Here is a 17,973-nt window from a genome sequence, read left to right on the forward strand (position 1 = left end):
TTAATCATAATGTTTATATATTTAATTTTCAGAGCTTGTTTTTAATCCGAATATAACATTATTATATGTTTTTGGAATCAGAAAATGATGAAGAATAAAATAAACGTAATTTTGGATCAACTCCAGTCACACCTTCGGCCTCTGCTCGAAGCTTTGGAGGGTCGTTGTTGTCGGTGCTGAGGTGGTCGTGGTGGTGGTGGTGCTTGCACTGGACGTCTCGACGTTAGAGACGCGCGGGAGGCGGTGTGGTGGTGGTGGTTGTAGTGGAGGTGGTTGTGGTGCGCCGAGTGACGCAGGGCCGGACTACCGGGGGGGGGGGGGGGGATTATGGGGGTTGCACAACCCCCCCCTCCAGCCTATACATGTACCTCACTTATTTAAAACATTTTTTATTATTGTTTATTTTATGCCGTTTCATGCAAGGAGCGACCATTTTCCTATTTCAGAATATGACCTACCCATCAGCTTTTGCCCCTTGACCCCGCCAGGGGGTACATCCCCCTGGACCACCATTTGCACCCCCCCCCCCTCCTCTTAGCCTAGTCCGGCCCTGTGACGGTGATGTAGGCGTTGAGTTGGGTCTTGCTCGGCACGTGCAGAGCGTAGCAGCGAAATCGCGTGGTGTTGGCCAGCAAGCGAGTGTCCGCCAGGGTGGCGTCCACCTCAACCTCGTGCACGTACAGGGGGGCGTACTGGCCTTGACCTTTGTTGACTGACCTGTGGATGTACAGCACGTGACTCCCCAGGCTGAACACTCTCTCCCAGTCCAGTGTCAGGTCTCTGTCGCGCTCACCATACACCAAAGTTGACTGGTCGAAGCATGCAAACAAAGAGGTGGAGTGTGTTATTCATAAAGAATACTACATGGCTTGCTGTGTCGTACCAGATTTACACGAGTTGCTTTTTTAAATATTGAACTGCGAGCGAAAGCGAGCTGTTCACTATTTGAAAAAGCAACGAATGTAAATCCTGTACGACACAGCAAGCCATGTAGTATTCTGTTTATCCTACATACTTTACTTACGTGTATTTTACTAAAAATGTCCTGCAGTCGAGGTAGCTAACTTGAAGACGCTTGTTTTAGAACATCGATCTCTTCTAAAGCCTCGTGCAATCTATTACGTCAAAGTAAAGAAACGTCACTCTGAAAGTGTGGCGTGACGTGTTAGTTCTAAAAACTCATCCAGGGTAATTAGCGAGCGCAATTTTTTTCTATGATGACGTTTGTCTCGGTGACTTTGGCATCATAAGTAGTGGAAAAACAAGTCCCTGAGCTGCCAGACTTGCTTGACATGACCTCATTTACATGATATACACACGTGTGATTTGAACGATTATTATCTCACGAGTGTCTCTCTCACGTATGTAGGATGAAGTCATTTATTTAATGTACGTGTCTGCTTATTGATGTATCCAGTTAGTTCATTAGTTAGTTGCCGATGTATTTACTTATCAATGTATATAATTAATCATTTGGTCTGTCAGTCAATCCTTTATTATTGCCCGTTTGGTCTGTCAGTCAGTCCTTTATTATTGCCCGTTTGGTCTGTCAGTCAGTCCTTTATTATTGACCGTTTGGTCTGTCAGTCAGTCCTTTATTATTGACCGTTTGGTCTGTCATTCAGTCCTTTATTATTGACCGTTTGGTCTGTCATTCAGTCCTTTATTATTGACCGTTTGGTCTGTCAGTCAGTCCTTTATTATTGACCGTTTGGTCTGTCATTCAGTCCTTTATTATTGCCCGTTTGGTCTGTCATTCAGTTCTTTATTATTGACCGTTTGGTCTGTCATTCAGTTCTTTATTATTGACCGTTTGGTCTGTCATTCAGTTCTTTATTATTGACCGTTTGGTCTGTCAGTCAGTCCTTTATTATTGACCGTTTGGTCTGTCAGTCAGTCCTTTATTATTGACCGTTTGGTCTGTCAGTCAGTCCTTTATTATTGACCGTTTGGTCTGTCAGTCAGTCCTTTATTATTGACCGTTTGGTCTGTCAGTCAGTTCTTTATTATTGACCGTTTGGTCTGTCAGTCAGTCCTTTATTATTGACCGTTTGGTCTGTCAGTCAGTTCTTTATTATTGACCGTTTGGTCTGTCAGTCAGTTCTTTATTATTGACCGTTTGGTCTGTCATTCAGTCCTTTATTATTGACCGTTTGGTCTGTCAGTCAGTCCTTTATTATTGACCGTTTGGTCTGTCAGTCAGTCCTTTATTATTGACCGTTTGGTCTTCGTGTTCAGCAAAATATACATATATTCATGATTGCTTGATTCAGTAGGTCAGTGAGTGAGTGGGTGAGTGAGTAAGTGAGTGAGTGAGTGGGTGAGTGAGAGAGTGAGTGAGTGGGTGAGTGAGTGAGTGAGTTAGTGAGTGAGTAAGTTAGTTAGTAAGTGAGTTAGTGCGTGAGTGAGTGAGTGAGTGAGTGAGCGAGTGAGGGAGTGCGTAAAGACGTAGAAAGGAGTGGACCGAGATGAAAGGCCTAAAATAACACAGGACTGCAAAGAAAAGTGCTTGAGAGAGAGAAAATGTCGTCACATTTATTGTTATGACGGGTCAAAAAACAAAGAGGACTGCTGTTGACACACACACACACACACACACACACACACACACACACACACACACACGCACCCACGCACACACACACACACACACACACACACACACACACACACGCACGTACGTACGCACGCACTCACACACAAACACACACACACACGCAAACACCCACACGTACACAAGACCCCTTTTAACCAGCTCAACTCAAACCGTATTCAAGAGTTGACCGAAGAAGATGAAGAAGAAGAAGAAGAAGAAGAAGAAGAAGAAGAAGAAGAAGAAGAAGAAGAAGAAGAAGAAGAAGAAGAAAGAGAGAAAGAGAGAGAGAGAGAGAGAGAGAGAGAGAGAGAGAGAGAGAGAGAGAGAGAGAGAGACAGGGACAGACACAGAGACAGAGAGAGAGAGAGACAGCCAGACAGACACACAGACAGACAGACAGACAGGCAGACAGCCAGACATACAGACAGACAGAGACAGAGACAGAGAGAGAAGGCCGAAACCAGCATCCCAAGAAATCCCGATCTAGATATATATAAGTCCTGCTTACCTTGCACTTCCACTGCGCACGACCATAGCCCACGTCTGTCGGACCGGTGATGACAGGCTGGTCCATCTTGAACACCTTGAGGACCACGGGGTGCTCGGCGTACAACGTGTCTCTGGCTCCAGTGTAGAAGTCGTAGCGGGCAGAACACTCCACCTTGGAATAAAAAACCAAGAAAGGTAAGTTTTTGGAACGTTTGTTATTGACAAAACAAAACGTTACAGTCAAAGATATTTCCCAGCGGTCTTTTAAGTGCACAGACAACCAATATATTAATTAAACAAAACAGATTTATTTCGTAAAAGGCGCAACCGCAAAGGGAGAAAACACAAGCGAGGCAAGATCAAAACTCTCTCTCTCTCTCTCTCTCTCTCTCTCTCTCTCTCTCTCTCTCTCTCTCTCTCTCTCTCTCTCTCTCTCTCTCTCTCTCTCTCTCTCTCTTCTTCTTCTTCTTCTTCTTCTCCTTCCCAGACAAAGATAGACACCATATTTAAGGCTCCCCAAGCAGCAAGCAACAAAAATGACTCTCCCCTTGTGGACAGAACAAATAGCTATGACTCGGGGGATATAAACCAAGAGGGTGAAAACCCTTTTGCTGACGCGAATAGTACAGAGGACTAGGAATGTGGCCGGCCCCTAAGCTCACAGTATATAAGTTTTGTGTCATACAATATTGGAGGGTTAGTAAACAAGCTTTCCGATAATAACCTGATTAGTTATCTTGAACGTTTTGATTTTGTAGCACTTACAGAAACCTTTATTGATAATGACTTTGATTTGACTAACACTTTTCTTGATTATTTGAAATTTATCTATCCAGCGGTGAAACTCTCTTCTCATGGAAGACGATCTGGTGGAATTTTGGTTTTAGTAAAGGAGTTTCTGTGTAATTTTGTAGACCAGGTTTCCGTTGACTGCAGTAACGTTATTGTATTGAAACTGTCAAAGTGTTTGTTTGGTAGTGATAAGGACGTATTATATATAGTGACCTATATTCCTCCGTATGGAAGTCCGTTTTATAACCAGACTGAATGCGACTGCCAGATAACAGAATTGGAAAGGTGTATTGGTGACTTGTTGGAAACCCAGAGTGACGTATATGTAATTTGCACTGGTGATTTTAATGCGAGAACTGGTGACTATCAGGTTAATAGAGCTTTTAGTCAAAGTATTGGCGAAACTGATATAAGTGATAGTCCCTCCTTATGGGAAACCAGTCGCGTATCTCAAGATAAGGAAATTAACGGTTTTGGTAAAAAGTTGTTGGATTTGTGTGTATGTTATGATTTTGAGTTGATGAATGGAAGTGCTCGAGGAGATGAGCAGGGTAAATTTACATATTTGTCTGTGCACGGTTTTAGTGTTATAGATTATTTTCTCGCCAGTTTTGATTTTTCAGATTTTGTTCACAGAATGATTGTAGCCGATCGAATCGAGTCTGACCATATGCCACTCGAAATGGTGTGTAAATGCCAGGTTGCAGAAGAAAGGTTGAAAAAAAAAACAAAATTGTGTGAAATTTGAAAAGTTTTTTTGGAGTAAAGAAAAGGTTCTGCAATTTACAAATTGTGTTTTATCTGAAGAGTTTATTGAAAATGTGAATGACGCACAGGCAATGATTGATGAATGTCCAGAAAGATCTCTTGATATGTTTACTGATGCTGTTTTGATTGCGGCAGATTGCATGAAAAGGGTCATTATTCAAGGGGGGCAATCCAAAACACAAACAGCAGTATGGTTCGACAAAGAATGCCATATCAAACGAAAAGAAGTGAGAAAATGTTTAAGACACTTTCGACACACTAATTTTAAGGAAGATTATGGTCTGTATGAAGAACAGCGTAAAGAGTACAATGGTTTGAAGAATGTAAAGAGGAATCAAGAAAAGAAAGCATCCTTAGATGCTTTGCTTGATTCAATGCAAAGCCCAAAAAACTTTTGGGCTGAAATTCGCAGGCATAGAACGAAGAGAAGGATAATGAATTGTATTGAGAAGGAAGATTGGTTGAAGCATTTTGAAGGAGTATTCAATGAAGGAGTTGACAGAAATGTGGAGGAGGATGTATGTGCTACCGCAGACGGTGTTTTTAATGACATGTTGGATGCAGAAATTACTGGAGCCGAAATACGAAAAGCGATTAAACATTTGAAAACAGGAAAAGCAGCAGGCCCAGACAGTATTTTGGCAGAAATGATAAAAACAGTTGAAAATGAGATGTTGCCATTTTTGAAAAAATATTTTAATTATTTGTTTTCTAAAGGACACTTCCCGCTTCAATGGACGAAGGCGACTATTATTCCCTTATATAAGAAAGGAGACAGAAATAATCCGGATAATTACCGAGGCATATCACTTCTGAGCATTTTGAGCAAAGTATTTACCCAAGTTATTAATAACAGACTGGTTCTGTGGTCGGAAGAAAACTCCGTTTTGAACGATGTACAAGCTGGTTTCAGAAAGGGACGTTCCACCACAGATCATATTTTCACTCTGCATGCCGCCATTGAGAAACATCTGTTAAAACGATCTAAGTTGTATGTTGGTTTTATAGATTTTAGAAAGGCTTACGATACTGTTAACCGCTCTGTGTTGTGGTCCGTGTTGATGAGATCAGGTGTCAGCGGAAGAATGTTAAGAATGATAAGAGCTATGTATGCCACAGTTGAAGCACGTGTCCTTTCCAGTGAGGGTTATACGGACTATTTCGAATGTCTACAAGGGCTGAAACAAGGTTGTGTTATGAGCCCGATGCTGTTTTCTTTGTTAATCAATGAGTTGGCGAACGAAATTATTGAAAAGGGCAAACATGGTGTGTCCCTCGGTCCGACGGAACTTGAACTTTTTTTGTTATTGTTTGCTGACGATCTCACTTTGATAGCATCCACTGTTATTGGATTACAGAACCAGTTAAACGTTTTATGTACTGCAATGCAACGTCTGTGTCTTAGAGTAAATCTAGATAAATCAAAAATAATAGTTTTCAGAAAAGGCGGATTTCTAAGTGCAAGAGAAAAATGGATTTTTGATGGGAATCAGTTGGAAGTTGTAAATTCGTATAAATATCTTGGCCTTACCTTTTCAACAAGACATAGTTATGGCGTCGCAATTGAAGACGCAGCAACAAGAGCAAAGCGAAGCACGATCGAAATTTTGAATACTTTAAAGAACATGGGTTGTAACTCATTTGATGTATTTTTTAAGTTATTTGATGCGCAAGTATTGCCAGTATTAACATATGGAGCCGAAATTTGGGGTTATGAGAAGTATGACCAATTGGAACGTGTTCATTTATTTGCATGTAAACGGTTTTTGCACGTAGTAGATAAAACTCCCAATGATGTTGTGTATGGTGAATTGGGTAGGTATCCTCTTTGGGTGACAACAGTCACAAGGTTGATTAAATATTGGTTACGGTTATTGAGACAGCCAGACAATTTTTATTCAAAGAAGGCATACAAAATGTTGTTCAACCTCCACGAAAAAGGTGGTATCACATGGGTAACGCATGTAAAGGCAGTTCTGTGTGAAAATGGATTTTACCAAGTTTGGATGTTTGGATGTGGAAACGAGAGGGTGTTTTTTGCAGAACTGAAGGAGAGGCTCTGCAGTTCCTTCTGCCATGATTGGCGTAATCATTTGGACTCGAGTGAGCGCCTATCACTGTATGGAAATTATAAAGCCTGTTTTGAAAAAGAACGTTATGTGGGCATTTTATGGAAAGATGTGTACAGAAATGTCATCGCTCAATTTAGAATGGGCGTTTCACAGATAAATATCCACAGATATCGCTTCCAAAATTCAACAGAAAACAAGTGTTGTCCCTTTTGTGAAGATAAATTAGAGACCGAAATCCATTTTTTGTTTGAATGCCAAACATATTGTGAGCTAAGAATAAAGTATTTAGCACAGTTTTTAAGTGTTGGTGATCAGTTGGGCAGTATGATTACAATGTTTAAAAAACAAGACACAGAAACAATTGTAGATTTAGCAAAGTTTTTGTTTTTTGCACTTCAGTTAAGATTGTCAATGTTAAATAGTAATGAGGATTAATTGTCGCTGAAGGTTTTGTTGTTGCTGTATTTATTGTTCGGTTGTATGTATATATTAGGCAGCATTGATGTGCAAGATTATAGATAGAGGAAAGCTTGGAACAAACCACTGTGTATTTTGCATACGTTTCAATATCATGTTTTCTATTTTTTCCTGTGATTCATGTGTACCCCCTCCCCCCCATTGAAAGGGGCTGTAGGCCCATATTCAATTAAACTGTGTCAGTGTCAGTGTCAGTGTCTCTCTCTCTCTCTCCTTCCCCCTCTCCCTCTCTCCCTTGCTCCCTCTCTCTCTATCTGTCTTTATCCTACGTACGTGAGAGAGACACCCGTGAGATATTAATCGTTCAAATCACACGTGTGTATATCATGTAAATGAGGTCATCATCGAGGTTCCAAAACAAGCGTCTTCAATTTAGCTGCCTCGACTGCAAGACATTTTCAGTAAAATACACGTAAGTACAGTATGTAGGATAAACAGAATACTACATGGCTTGCTGTGTCGTACCAGATTTAAACTCGTTGCTTTTTCAAATAGTGAACAGCTCGCTTTCGCTCGCAGTTCAATATTTAAAAAAAAAACTCGTGTAAATCTGGTACGACACAGCAAGCCATGTAGTATTCTCTATCTCTCTCTCGCTCTTTCCCCTCTCCCCCTCTCTCTCTCTCTCTTGCTCCCTCTCTCTATCTGTCTCTCTCTCTCGCTCTCCCCCTCTCCCTCTCACTCTCTCTCTCCCCCCCTCTCTCTCTCTCTCTCTCTCTCTCTCTCTCTCTCTCTCTCTCTGTAAAAACCGACATAAACAATTTTAGGCCAATTTCGCTATTGTCTGTTCTATCAAAACCATTAGAAAAACATGTACAAAAGTGCTTGCTTCTGCACATGGAAAGCCGTGGTCTTTTCGCTCCATCTCAATCAGGATTTCGCCCTAAACATTCGTGTCACACAGCTCTCGTTAAACTATGCGATACATGGCTCTCTGCCATTAACCATTCGGAAACAGTCGGCGCCGTCTTCCTTGATTTTAAGAAAGCGTTTGATATTGTTGATCACACAATTCTGTTAAAGAAATTATCTTGTTATTTAGGCGACGCATCCTACTTACCTTTTTTTCGTTCTTATTTAGCGATCAGAATGCAGTTTGTCTCCCTTAATGGTAACCGTTCTTCGATAGGACGGCTAATGCACGGCGTCCCACAAGGATCAGTTTTGGGCCCACTTTTATTTTGCATTTACATTAACGATCTACCACTCTATATATCAGACAAGACGGTTATTAATGACCTTTTTGCAGACGACTCGTCTCTTTACACGTCCGGTAAAAGTTTACAATTTATTGAAACCTCTCTTCAAACGAGTTTGAACATCATATTTGATTGGTGTAAACAAAACTCAATGATTATACACCCAGGCAAAACTAAATGCATGGTGATCACAACACGACAGCAACACCAACTCGCTCCTCTGAATCTTCATCTCAGTTTAAATGAGTCACCCATTGAGCAAGTAACCAGCCATCGTGTTCTCGGGGTCACAATAGACGCTGAATTAAAGTGGCAGTCCCACCTCAACCGTGTTACCAAAACCTTATCTAAAAACTTGTTCCTTCTCTCCAAATTAAAGCATTACGCAGATACCTCAGCACTCAAGTTGTTTTATTTTGGTCATATTTTACCTCATCTGAATTATGCATCTACACTTTGGGATGGTTGTAGCGATGTTCACTTAAAAAAAGTAAATTCTCTTCACCGTCGCGCAGCTAAACTTATCATGCCGGGTCCGCAAACATCAACAGATCAAAAGCTTAGCAGCCGTAATTTTTTTATCTCTTAAAGATCAGTTATTATTTAATAAGGCGCTTTCAATGTTTGAGGTTCAAATAAACGAGACCCCACAGTACATGCGATCATTATTTCAGAAAGCAACAGACAGATATGGCTCAAACAAATTAATTTCCCCGCTACCCCGTATTGATTTATATAAAACCAGTTTAGCGTTTTCGGGCTCAACAATTTGGAATTCGCTACCATGTGAGATAAAGGGAACAAGCACGATTAAACACTTTAAAGCGCAGCTTCGCAAATATCTGTTGTCACGAACAGTTACATTCTGAATCTGTTTCTAGCAAGAATGCATTGCTATAACTAACCTTTATATATTTTGTTGATGATGATAATGATGTCGACGATGATGATGAGGTTGTTGTTTGTGTGTGTGTGCGCATATGTGTATGTGTGTGTGTGTGTGTGTGAGTGTGTGTGTTGTATTGAGTGCGAACGTGATTGCAGGCAAGCGGCGCGCGTGTGTGTGCGAGTCGACTTTCTTTTCCTTTGTATTACATTGACATACATGTACATTTCAATGTTCTATCATGCATTATGTATTCGTATTGGTAATGTTGTAATTAGTAATACTGTATGATTGCGATTGACAATTGTCCTTTTATTGTCTTTATTTTTATGTCTTAGTTTAGCAGGGACAGATTGCAAGAGTAGACTAGGCGTGAGCCTAAAATCTCCATCCTTGAGTAATAAAGTTCGTTCGTTCGTTCGTTCGTTCTCTCTCTCTCTCTTCACCTTAGAGTTGTGGTGCCGGGCCACGATTCGGATCATGTAGCACTGCCGCTGTCCGTCCATCGTTTTATCCTGGCCTCGGACCACGGAGTCTGTGTTGGGCGTCACAGTCAACTCGAGCTGCGCGAACTCTCGTCTGATGTCTGGCGCCGAGCAGCACATTCTGACGATTTCGTCCAGTCTCGCCGGACCGTCCACGGTCAAGGTCACCGAGGGTTTCTTCTGGCTCCTCACCTGTCCGAGAAAACTGACCAGCAGCGACGCTACTGTGAACAGGAGGATCATCGTGGCTGGAGGATTGTGTGATGTTCCACGTTCCTTGCTCACTTTTCTTGCTTGACGTCAGACCTTGTTGGCGATGACGTCAAAAGTGTTCATGATGCAGAACACACTTCGAGCTCGTCATGTTCTTTTTGTGTCCTAGAATGAATGCGGGTGACGAACTGTGCCGATAGGCTGGGAAGCGTTTGGATGTGTGCGAAGTAATTGCTATAAAATTCATTTTAGGTGCAGTTGATTCATTTCAGTGTGCCTGCACACATCTAATCGAGTTGGCCGGGAAAAAACCATGCGATGAGTCCGAAATATCGTACATTTTATTTTAGTTTTCGGAGGGACAGTTTTTCACAAGCTACCCAAGGAAACTATTCAATAACATCACACATAGCTTAATCAGCATGGCGTAAGCAGTTTATTGGTCTCATCTATGTATAGATATATTTGTTTGTTTCCCAGGGGCGCATTTCACTGCTCGCATTATAATGATTGTTAGGCGATTGCAGATTCAGTCTTTGCCTATGTGCCTTGTGAAATTATGTCCATTGAGAACAACGTGGATCGTGCATGTGACTGTTAGGTAATAAGTTTTTTCCCATGTTCAGCTTCACCTACTTACGTTGCGTTTATTTATTAATCTGTGCATTTGTTAGTGGATACGTACATGTATTTCTTTCAAGGTTACCTAACATTATATCAGTGCAATAGGACAAGCAATCATTCAGCTCAGAAGGCCAAACACTGTTATTGCACCATTGCAGTTTGCACTTGGCGTGCAAATGCACCGATCATTCGGTTCACGGTTTCTGATCGATACCCTCAGCCACCTTGGCTGTAGCTGTTCTTACACAGAGGTACGGAAATTTGAACTGAATGCTGCGCAATCATATGGCATTGATCTCCCACCTACTAGTACTACTGTGTATGCCTGCCTGTGCAGAAATCCCCGACGCAATGCAGTCTGTCACAGACGTTGCATTCCATTCTAGCGAGCAACAAACGCAGCACAAAGAGTTGAGCGTGGCAAGGCAGAAGCGAGATCACACAGACATTCAGCTGATCTTGAGATATCTGCTTGATAGGAACCCTTTCACTGTGGATACAGCCCTCCGATCCATTTCAAGCGGAAAAGAAGCTGAAGCTACTGTGAATGCAGAACAAGCAAAAGGCGTAGGAAACAAGATTCTGAGCAGCATGATCGGAAATAATGTTGTGGATTTCACCTTTAAAAAGAAGGATCAAGCTGTAACCATGGCTCTGAAAGCCAAGTCGTCCAATCTGCACGATGATCTAGTACATGTTCACTCCATGCTGTTGTTCCAGAGACTAGTGACAACTGTGAAGAACACCAACGGATGTCTTGAGGACGCCTTTGCCTTTGAGATGTGCAGTGTCCCAGCATCGCTGTTTGATTCGGGTGGTCTGCCAAGACAAGGTACCAAGGCTGCACTGGCAACTTACATCTGGACTTCAACAAAGCAGGTAAATGGTGTTATTCCTGATGATGTAACATATGTCATCGATGGTGGCTTGCTGTTGCACCTTCTGTCCTGGTGCCGTGGTTCAACATACAACCAGCTTACTCCGAGTTACGCAGACTTTCTCATTCGTCATTTTGGCAAAGGAACTGTTGTTTTTGATGGATACAGCTGCGGACCTACCACCAAAGATGCAGCCCATTTGCGAAGAACAAGCAGAGCCAATACAGCATGTGCCATCACTTTTGAGGGTGACATGGTCCTGTGCGAACCAAAGGAGCGTTTCCTGACGAATCCAAACAACAAACAGCGGTTCATCAACCTCCTTAGTTCCCGTTTTTCACAGCACGGCTTTGACACTGTCCATACAACTGCTGATGCTGATAGGCTCGTCGTAAAGACTTCTCTGGAATTGGCAAGGAAGGGAAACGTGATTCTGGTTGGCGAGGACACCGATCTGCTCATCCTTCTGTTGTACCATCTTACGCCAGATCACTGCCCCGTCTTCTTCACATCAGTGAGATCATCGACAGCAAAATCAGCTGCAAAAGTGTGGGACATCAGAAAAGTCCAGACTGTTCTTGGATCTCAAGTTTGTGAGAACATCCTGTTTGCGCACGCCTTTGGTGGATGCGATACAATTAGCAGTCCATTAGGGATTGGAAAACCAATGTGTTTAACGAAATTGACCCAGTCAACAGTGTTCGTGCAGCAGGCCCATGTCTTCAGCGCCAGTCCTTGCAGAGACACTTGTGACAGGGGAGGCTACCGCTCCTTTCACAGCAGACTCTGCACCCGAGTTGTTGGCCTTTAAAAGTCAACACCGGTGTATTGTAGAATTCTGTTTGTGATGGGGTCTGGTGGTTTCCGATTGTCTGTATGTTCATGGAAACCTTCGGGTTTGCATAACAGTTTTTATAGGGCTAAGAAATTAGCCCTAACATTTTCAATCCTGTTTGATTGCACTTCGCCTCCCAAGGTGATCGTAGTGTTTCGGCACTCGGTTACATCTGGTGCTTGCGAGCAGGGATGGGACTCGGCATGATATGTTCAGGTAATGGCATAATATGACCACTGAACATTTTCGTGCTGTTCCCATTCTGCGAACTTGGGATGGACAGTGTTCCCCCGGTTCGGAACTTCGGGACGAAGTTCATTCAAACGGGGGCGATTGTGACAGGGGAGGCTTCCGCTCCTTTCACAGCAGACTCTGCACCCGAGTTGTTGGCCTTTAAAAGTCAACACCGGTGTATTGTAGAATTCTGTTTGTGATGGGATCTGGTGGTTTCCGATTGTCTGTATGTTCATGGAAACCTTCGGGTTTGCATAACAGTTTTTATAGGGCTAAGAAAATAATTAGCTCTAACATTTTCAATCCTGTTTGATTGCACTTCGCCTCCCGAGGTGATCGTAGTGTTTCGGCACTCGGTTACACACTGATGAGCTGATAGGAGCAGGAGAAAGGGCCTTTGTAGAACTCTATGGGGGGAAGGAAAGAGACACTTTGAACTTCCTCCGCTACATCAAGTACATGCAGAAAGTCTCTACATGTACCTCATCGTTTCAGCCCTGCAAACTCCCACCTACATCAGCAGCAGCTAAATTCCATTCCATGAGAACATACTTCCAGGTGCAAGAATAGATGCACTTGCATCAAGAACAGTTCCTCCTGGATCCGATGGACTGGGGATGGGAGATTGTTCAAGGCGCCATGCTTCCTATTCTCATTGACATTGCTGCTGCTCCTGGTGATCTACTCGATGTCATCCAATCCAATCCAATCAATCAATGAGTCTTATATCGCGCATATTCCGTGGGTACAGTTCTAGGCGCTCCGCAGTGATGCCGTGTGAGATGAAATTTTATACGGCCAGTAGATTGCAGCCATTTCGGCGCATATTTACCTTTCACGGCCTATTATTCCAAGTCACACGGGTATATATAGGTAGACAATTATTAACTGTGCCTAAGCAATTTTGCCAGGAAAGACCCTTTTGTCAATCGTGGGATCTTTAACGTGCACACCCAATGTAGTGTACACGGGGGGAGGTTCGGACACCGAAGAGAGTCTGCACACAAAGTTGACTCTGTGAAATAAATTTCCGCCGAACCTGGGATCGAACTCACGCTGACAGCGGCCAACTGAATACAAATCCAGCGCGCTACCAACTGAGCTATATCCCCGCCCATCCGATGCAATTGCAAGACAGAGTGTCGAACAGCAAGATGTTCATGCCGAAAACACGGCCTCGTGTGTACGTCTGGCTGTAGAGAGTGCAGAGGGGAGAGCTGTGCCAACACTGTGACCGAGGTTGCCTGTGTAGGTACATCAGACGATGAAGATGGGTTTTAGCGTAAGTACGAGGTCATGTTGAATAGAGTGTGCGTGTGCATGTTCACATGTGTAATGCAACAGTAACGGGTAAAGGAGGGAGAATATCAGCACAGTAATTGTCAACTCACATACCTGTCAAACGCGACCCGGGAGACGCGCCCTGTGAAACCACACCGAATGCGCTAGATTTGAGCTTCGGCTACGTTATTTCGCGTTAAATAAATGCAATTGAACCCAAGGGCGGATCAATTCACTTTGGAGGGGGGGGGGGGGGTTACTGACGGCGCCTTCGACGCCTAAGCCTCTAGGGGGGTCCGGGGGCATGCCCCCCCGGAATTTGTTTTTATCCAAAGAAGCAAAATAGAGCTATCTGGTGCATCCTGAGCCAATAAATTACCTCTGAAACCTCTTACCAAAATGCTTTTTTGGGTGGGGTGGGGGGTTACGTAACCCGTGTAACCCCCCCCCCCCCCCAGATCCGCCCTTGGAACCTATTTATCAACTGAATGTGCTTTTCTTACATACTATATGAGTGACATATGGCACATCCCTTAAAATAAGACATGTTATAGACGTGAGAGGTGAGGGACGGAGCATATTCGGAATACCGTTATTGCGCAGTTGTCATCATTCTTTAAAAGCTTCAAAAATATAGTTTGCATGGGAAAACGTTGGCCAACTCGGTTTTACCTGATCAATGGATGCATGTAGAGTACAAAAAAGGTGAAATAAATTTTATAGCAATTTGTTCACACAGGAGGTGAAATCTGATGAAATCTGCCTAGCCTACGAGGGGTATTCGAGGAAATAGAATTGTATTTGTTGTGCTTTTAATTTGTTTGCGTATGCCGCAAAAAATACCTATTATTTACTTCGAATGACTGATTGATTGAGAGTGTGGGTGGGTGGATGAGTGGGTGGGTGGATGAGTGGGTGGGTGGATGAGTGAGTGTGTTAGTGAGTGAGTGGGTCGGTGAATGGGTGAGTGAGTTAGTGGGTGAGTAAGTGAGTGGGTTAGTGAGTAGGTGAGTGAGTGGATGAGTAAGTGAGTGGGTAAGTGGGTTAGTGCGTGAGTGAGTGGGTGAGTGAGTGGATGAGTGAGTTAGTGAGTGAGTGGATGGGTGAGTGAGTGGATGAGTGAGTGAGTGAGTGAGTGGGTGGATGAGTGAGTTAGTGGGTTAGTGCGTGAGTGAGTGGGTGAGTTAGTGGATGAGTGAGTTAGTGGGTTAGTGAGTGAGTGGGTTAGTGAGTGAGTGAGTGAGTGAGTGGATGAGTGAGTTAGTGGGTTAGTGAGTGAGTGAGTGAGTGAGTGGATGAGTGAGTTAGTGGGTTAGTGCGTGAGTGAGTGAGTGAGTGAGTGAGTGAGTGAGTGGATGAGTGAGTTAGTGGGTTAGTGCGTGAGTGAGTGAGTGAGTGAGTGGATGAGTGAGTTAGTGGGTTAGTGAGTGAGTTGGTGAGTAAGAGAGGGAGGGAGTAATGAGGTTACTGAGCAAATGAAGAAGTACAGAGGACTTAACTGACAGGCAAAGAATATAGGAGGACAGCAACTACCATCAGACCACTGATGAGACACATGATGAGTGTGGAAACACGTGTCTGGTCACGGTAGTAACACAATGGTCCTGTGTCTGGTCACGGTAGTAACACAATGGTAGATAGATAGATAGATAATTTATTGCCAAGTGTACAATACATGAATGAACATAAAAAATACACGAGGAAAGCAGCTTGCTGTGTGATAAAAACAAAAATAAATAGCATTCATACATCACTGGCGCATAGCATCATACATACATGGGTAAGACAATTTGGTATCACAGTAACTAATACATACACTATACAGACATGGTGAGAACTATGAAACTCTAAGAGCTATCGGAACCACAATAAAAGTACGCAGAATAAGATAGGATCCCCCACCCCCCACTATCAACTACTGTAAGAACTGAACATGTTCCATACTGATAAAATGTACCTCTAAAACAGCACATAAAAATAAACTCTTCCAACACATCACAGTGGTTAAAGAACGACTAAAACTACTAAAACATACTAGATGTGTATTCCGGTAATATAACCAGCTGCTAAAACATAGTCTGGCTTCATCGCGTCACAGTGGTGTCACCATGCTAAAACCCACTCTATATATCACAGTATGTAATGTCAGCTACTAAAACCATACTCCTAGAGCATCCTAAAACGTGTCACAGTCTGTAGAGTTCATTTACCGGTTATTAAAAGCCAGGACAGCCTGGGGGTAGAAACTGTTTCTGAGTCTTGCCGTACGGCATCTGAGGGTTCTGAGCCTGCGCCCCGAGAGCAGAGGCTGGAAGAGATGACCAGCCGGGTGTGTGGGATCCTGCATGATGGACCTACATTTCCTCATCATGCGCAGGATGTGAAGGGAGTCTATAGAGGGGAGATCTCTGCCAATGATCCTGCTGGCAGCCCTAACGACCTTCTCCAGTTTTTCTTTCTCAAACTGGCAGGAGCTGCTGTACCAAACCGTGATAGAAAAAGTAAGGAGACTCTCTACAGCAGCCCTGTAGAACTGGGACATGATGGAGGAGGACACTTTGAACTTCCTCAGCTGTCTCAGGAAGTAGAGACGCTGATGGGCCTTCTTTACTGAAAGGTCAGTATGAACAGCCCAGCTAAGGTCATTGGAGATGGTCACCCCTAGAAATTTGAAGGAATCAACCTGCTCTACGTTCTCACCGCTGATGGTGAGTGGTAAGAGGGGAGTCTTTTTCTTCCTACGGTCAAAGACCATCTCCTTGGTTTTAGTGACGTTAAGGTCAAGGTCATTAGCCACACACCAGCCCGACACTCTCGCAACCTCCGCTCGGTACCCCGACTCATCACCGACACTGATCAGGCCTTCCAGAGTAGTGTCATCGGAGAACTTCAGGATGACTACTGAGGGGTCATGGCTCACGTTGTCGTTGGTGAAGAGGGAGAACAACAGTGGGGAGAGAACACACCCCTGTGGGGCACCAATGTTCAAGGTGATTGAACTAGAAGTACTGCTGCCTACTCTTACAACCTGAGGCCTATCCAACAAAAAATCTAGAACCCACTTACAAAGGGATTCCTCGACACACATGCCAGTGAGCTTGGAGAACAGTTTATGTGGAACAATGGTGTTAAAGGCAGAGCTATAGTCAATGAAAAGGACTCTAGCATAGCTACCAGACTTCTCCAGGTGCTCAACAATATGATGTAGACCTAAGGCTACTGCATCGTCCACGGAACGGTTGGCCCGATATGCAAACTGGTGAGGGTCAAGACTAGCATCAGTGGCTACCTTCAAGCGCTGGAGCACTAAACGCTCCAAACACTTCATCACGACTGAAGTCAATGCCACAGGGCGGTAGTCGTTGAGACCAGAAACGTTAGCCTTCTTCGGTACAGGCACCACAATGGAGCGCTTGAAGCGACTTGTTGAAAATGTCCGTGAAGACTGGAGCAAGTTGGTCTGCACACGTCTTCAGAGTCTGAGGAGTGATCCCATCTGGGCCTGCAGCCTTCCTGGGGTTCTGAGCCAAAAACAGTTTACGAACCTCGCTCACTTGGATAGGAAGTGGGCCCAGAGGGAGGGACGTTAGTAATGGTCCTGTGTCTGGTCACGGTAGTAACACAATGGTCCTGTGTCTGGTCACGGTAGTAACACAATGGTCCTGTGTCTGGTCACGGTAGTAACACAATGGTCCTGTGTCTGGTCACGGTAGTAAGGCCAAAAAAAAAATAGGTGTGGTTACGGTAACATAGCCAAAAAAAATAGGGTAGGTAGGTAGGCAATCACTTTTTTTTTTTTTTTTACTTTTTTTTCTAATGTGTACAAATTAAACCTACTTGACAGGGAAATAAGTGTGCGACACGGGCGCTTTCGCTTTCATTGCGTTTTTTGCACTTTTGTTTTTTTGTTTTTTTGTTTTGTTTTGACAAATGTAATAAAAAGTTATAGGATCGGCCCCTAAAAATAGGGTAGGTCGGGTTACCGTAACCACATCTATTTTTTTTTAGGCCTAACACAATGGTCCTCCTCTGGACTAGTTTCCTCTGTTGATACTCTCCCCTCGGGCAGATTCTCTTTGTGAAACTCGGTCACGTCCGGGGAGGGTCTGATTTCCCCAATAGGGCTGTCTGTGAAGGGACACAT

The 17,973-nt window shown here is 43.5% G+C and overlaps 2 protein-coding genes across 2 annotated transcripts; both read right to left on the reverse strand.

The window, feature by feature from the left end:
* Positions 1-360: 360 nt before the first annotated feature.
* Positions 361-10,089, reverse strand: LOC138950114 (uncharacterized). Its single transcript, XM_070321870.1, has 3 exons — positions 9,726-10,089; positions 3,105-3,257; positions 361-809 (listed from the first exon to the last, which is right to left on the reverse strand). The coding sequence occupies exons 1-3, from the start codon at positions 10,005-10,007 to the stop codon at positions 540-542; spliced, it is 705 nt and encodes a 234-aa protein (XP_070177971.1). The 5' UTR covers positions 10,008-10,089; the 3' UTR covers positions 361-539.
* A 5,946-nt stretch (positions 10,090-16,035) lies between these two features.
* Positions 16,036-17,973, reverse strand: LOC138949843 (uncharacterized). Its single transcript, XM_070321623.1, has 3 exons — positions 17,845-17,973; positions 17,119-17,289; positions 16,036-16,797 (listed from the first exon to the last, which is right to left on the reverse strand). The coding sequence occupies exons 1-3, from the start codon at positions 17,971-17,973 to the stop codon at positions 16,036-16,038; spliced, it is 1,062 nt and encodes a 353-aa protein (XP_070177724.1).

This window comes from Littorina saxatilis, linkage group LG16 (assembly GCF_037325665.1).
Source record: "Littorina saxatilis isolate snail1 linkage group LG16, US_GU_Lsax_2.0, whole genome shotgun sequence".
Classification (NCBI taxonomy): Eukaryota; Metazoa; Mollusca; class Gastropoda; order Littorinimorpha; family Littorinidae; genus Littorina; species Littorina saxatilis.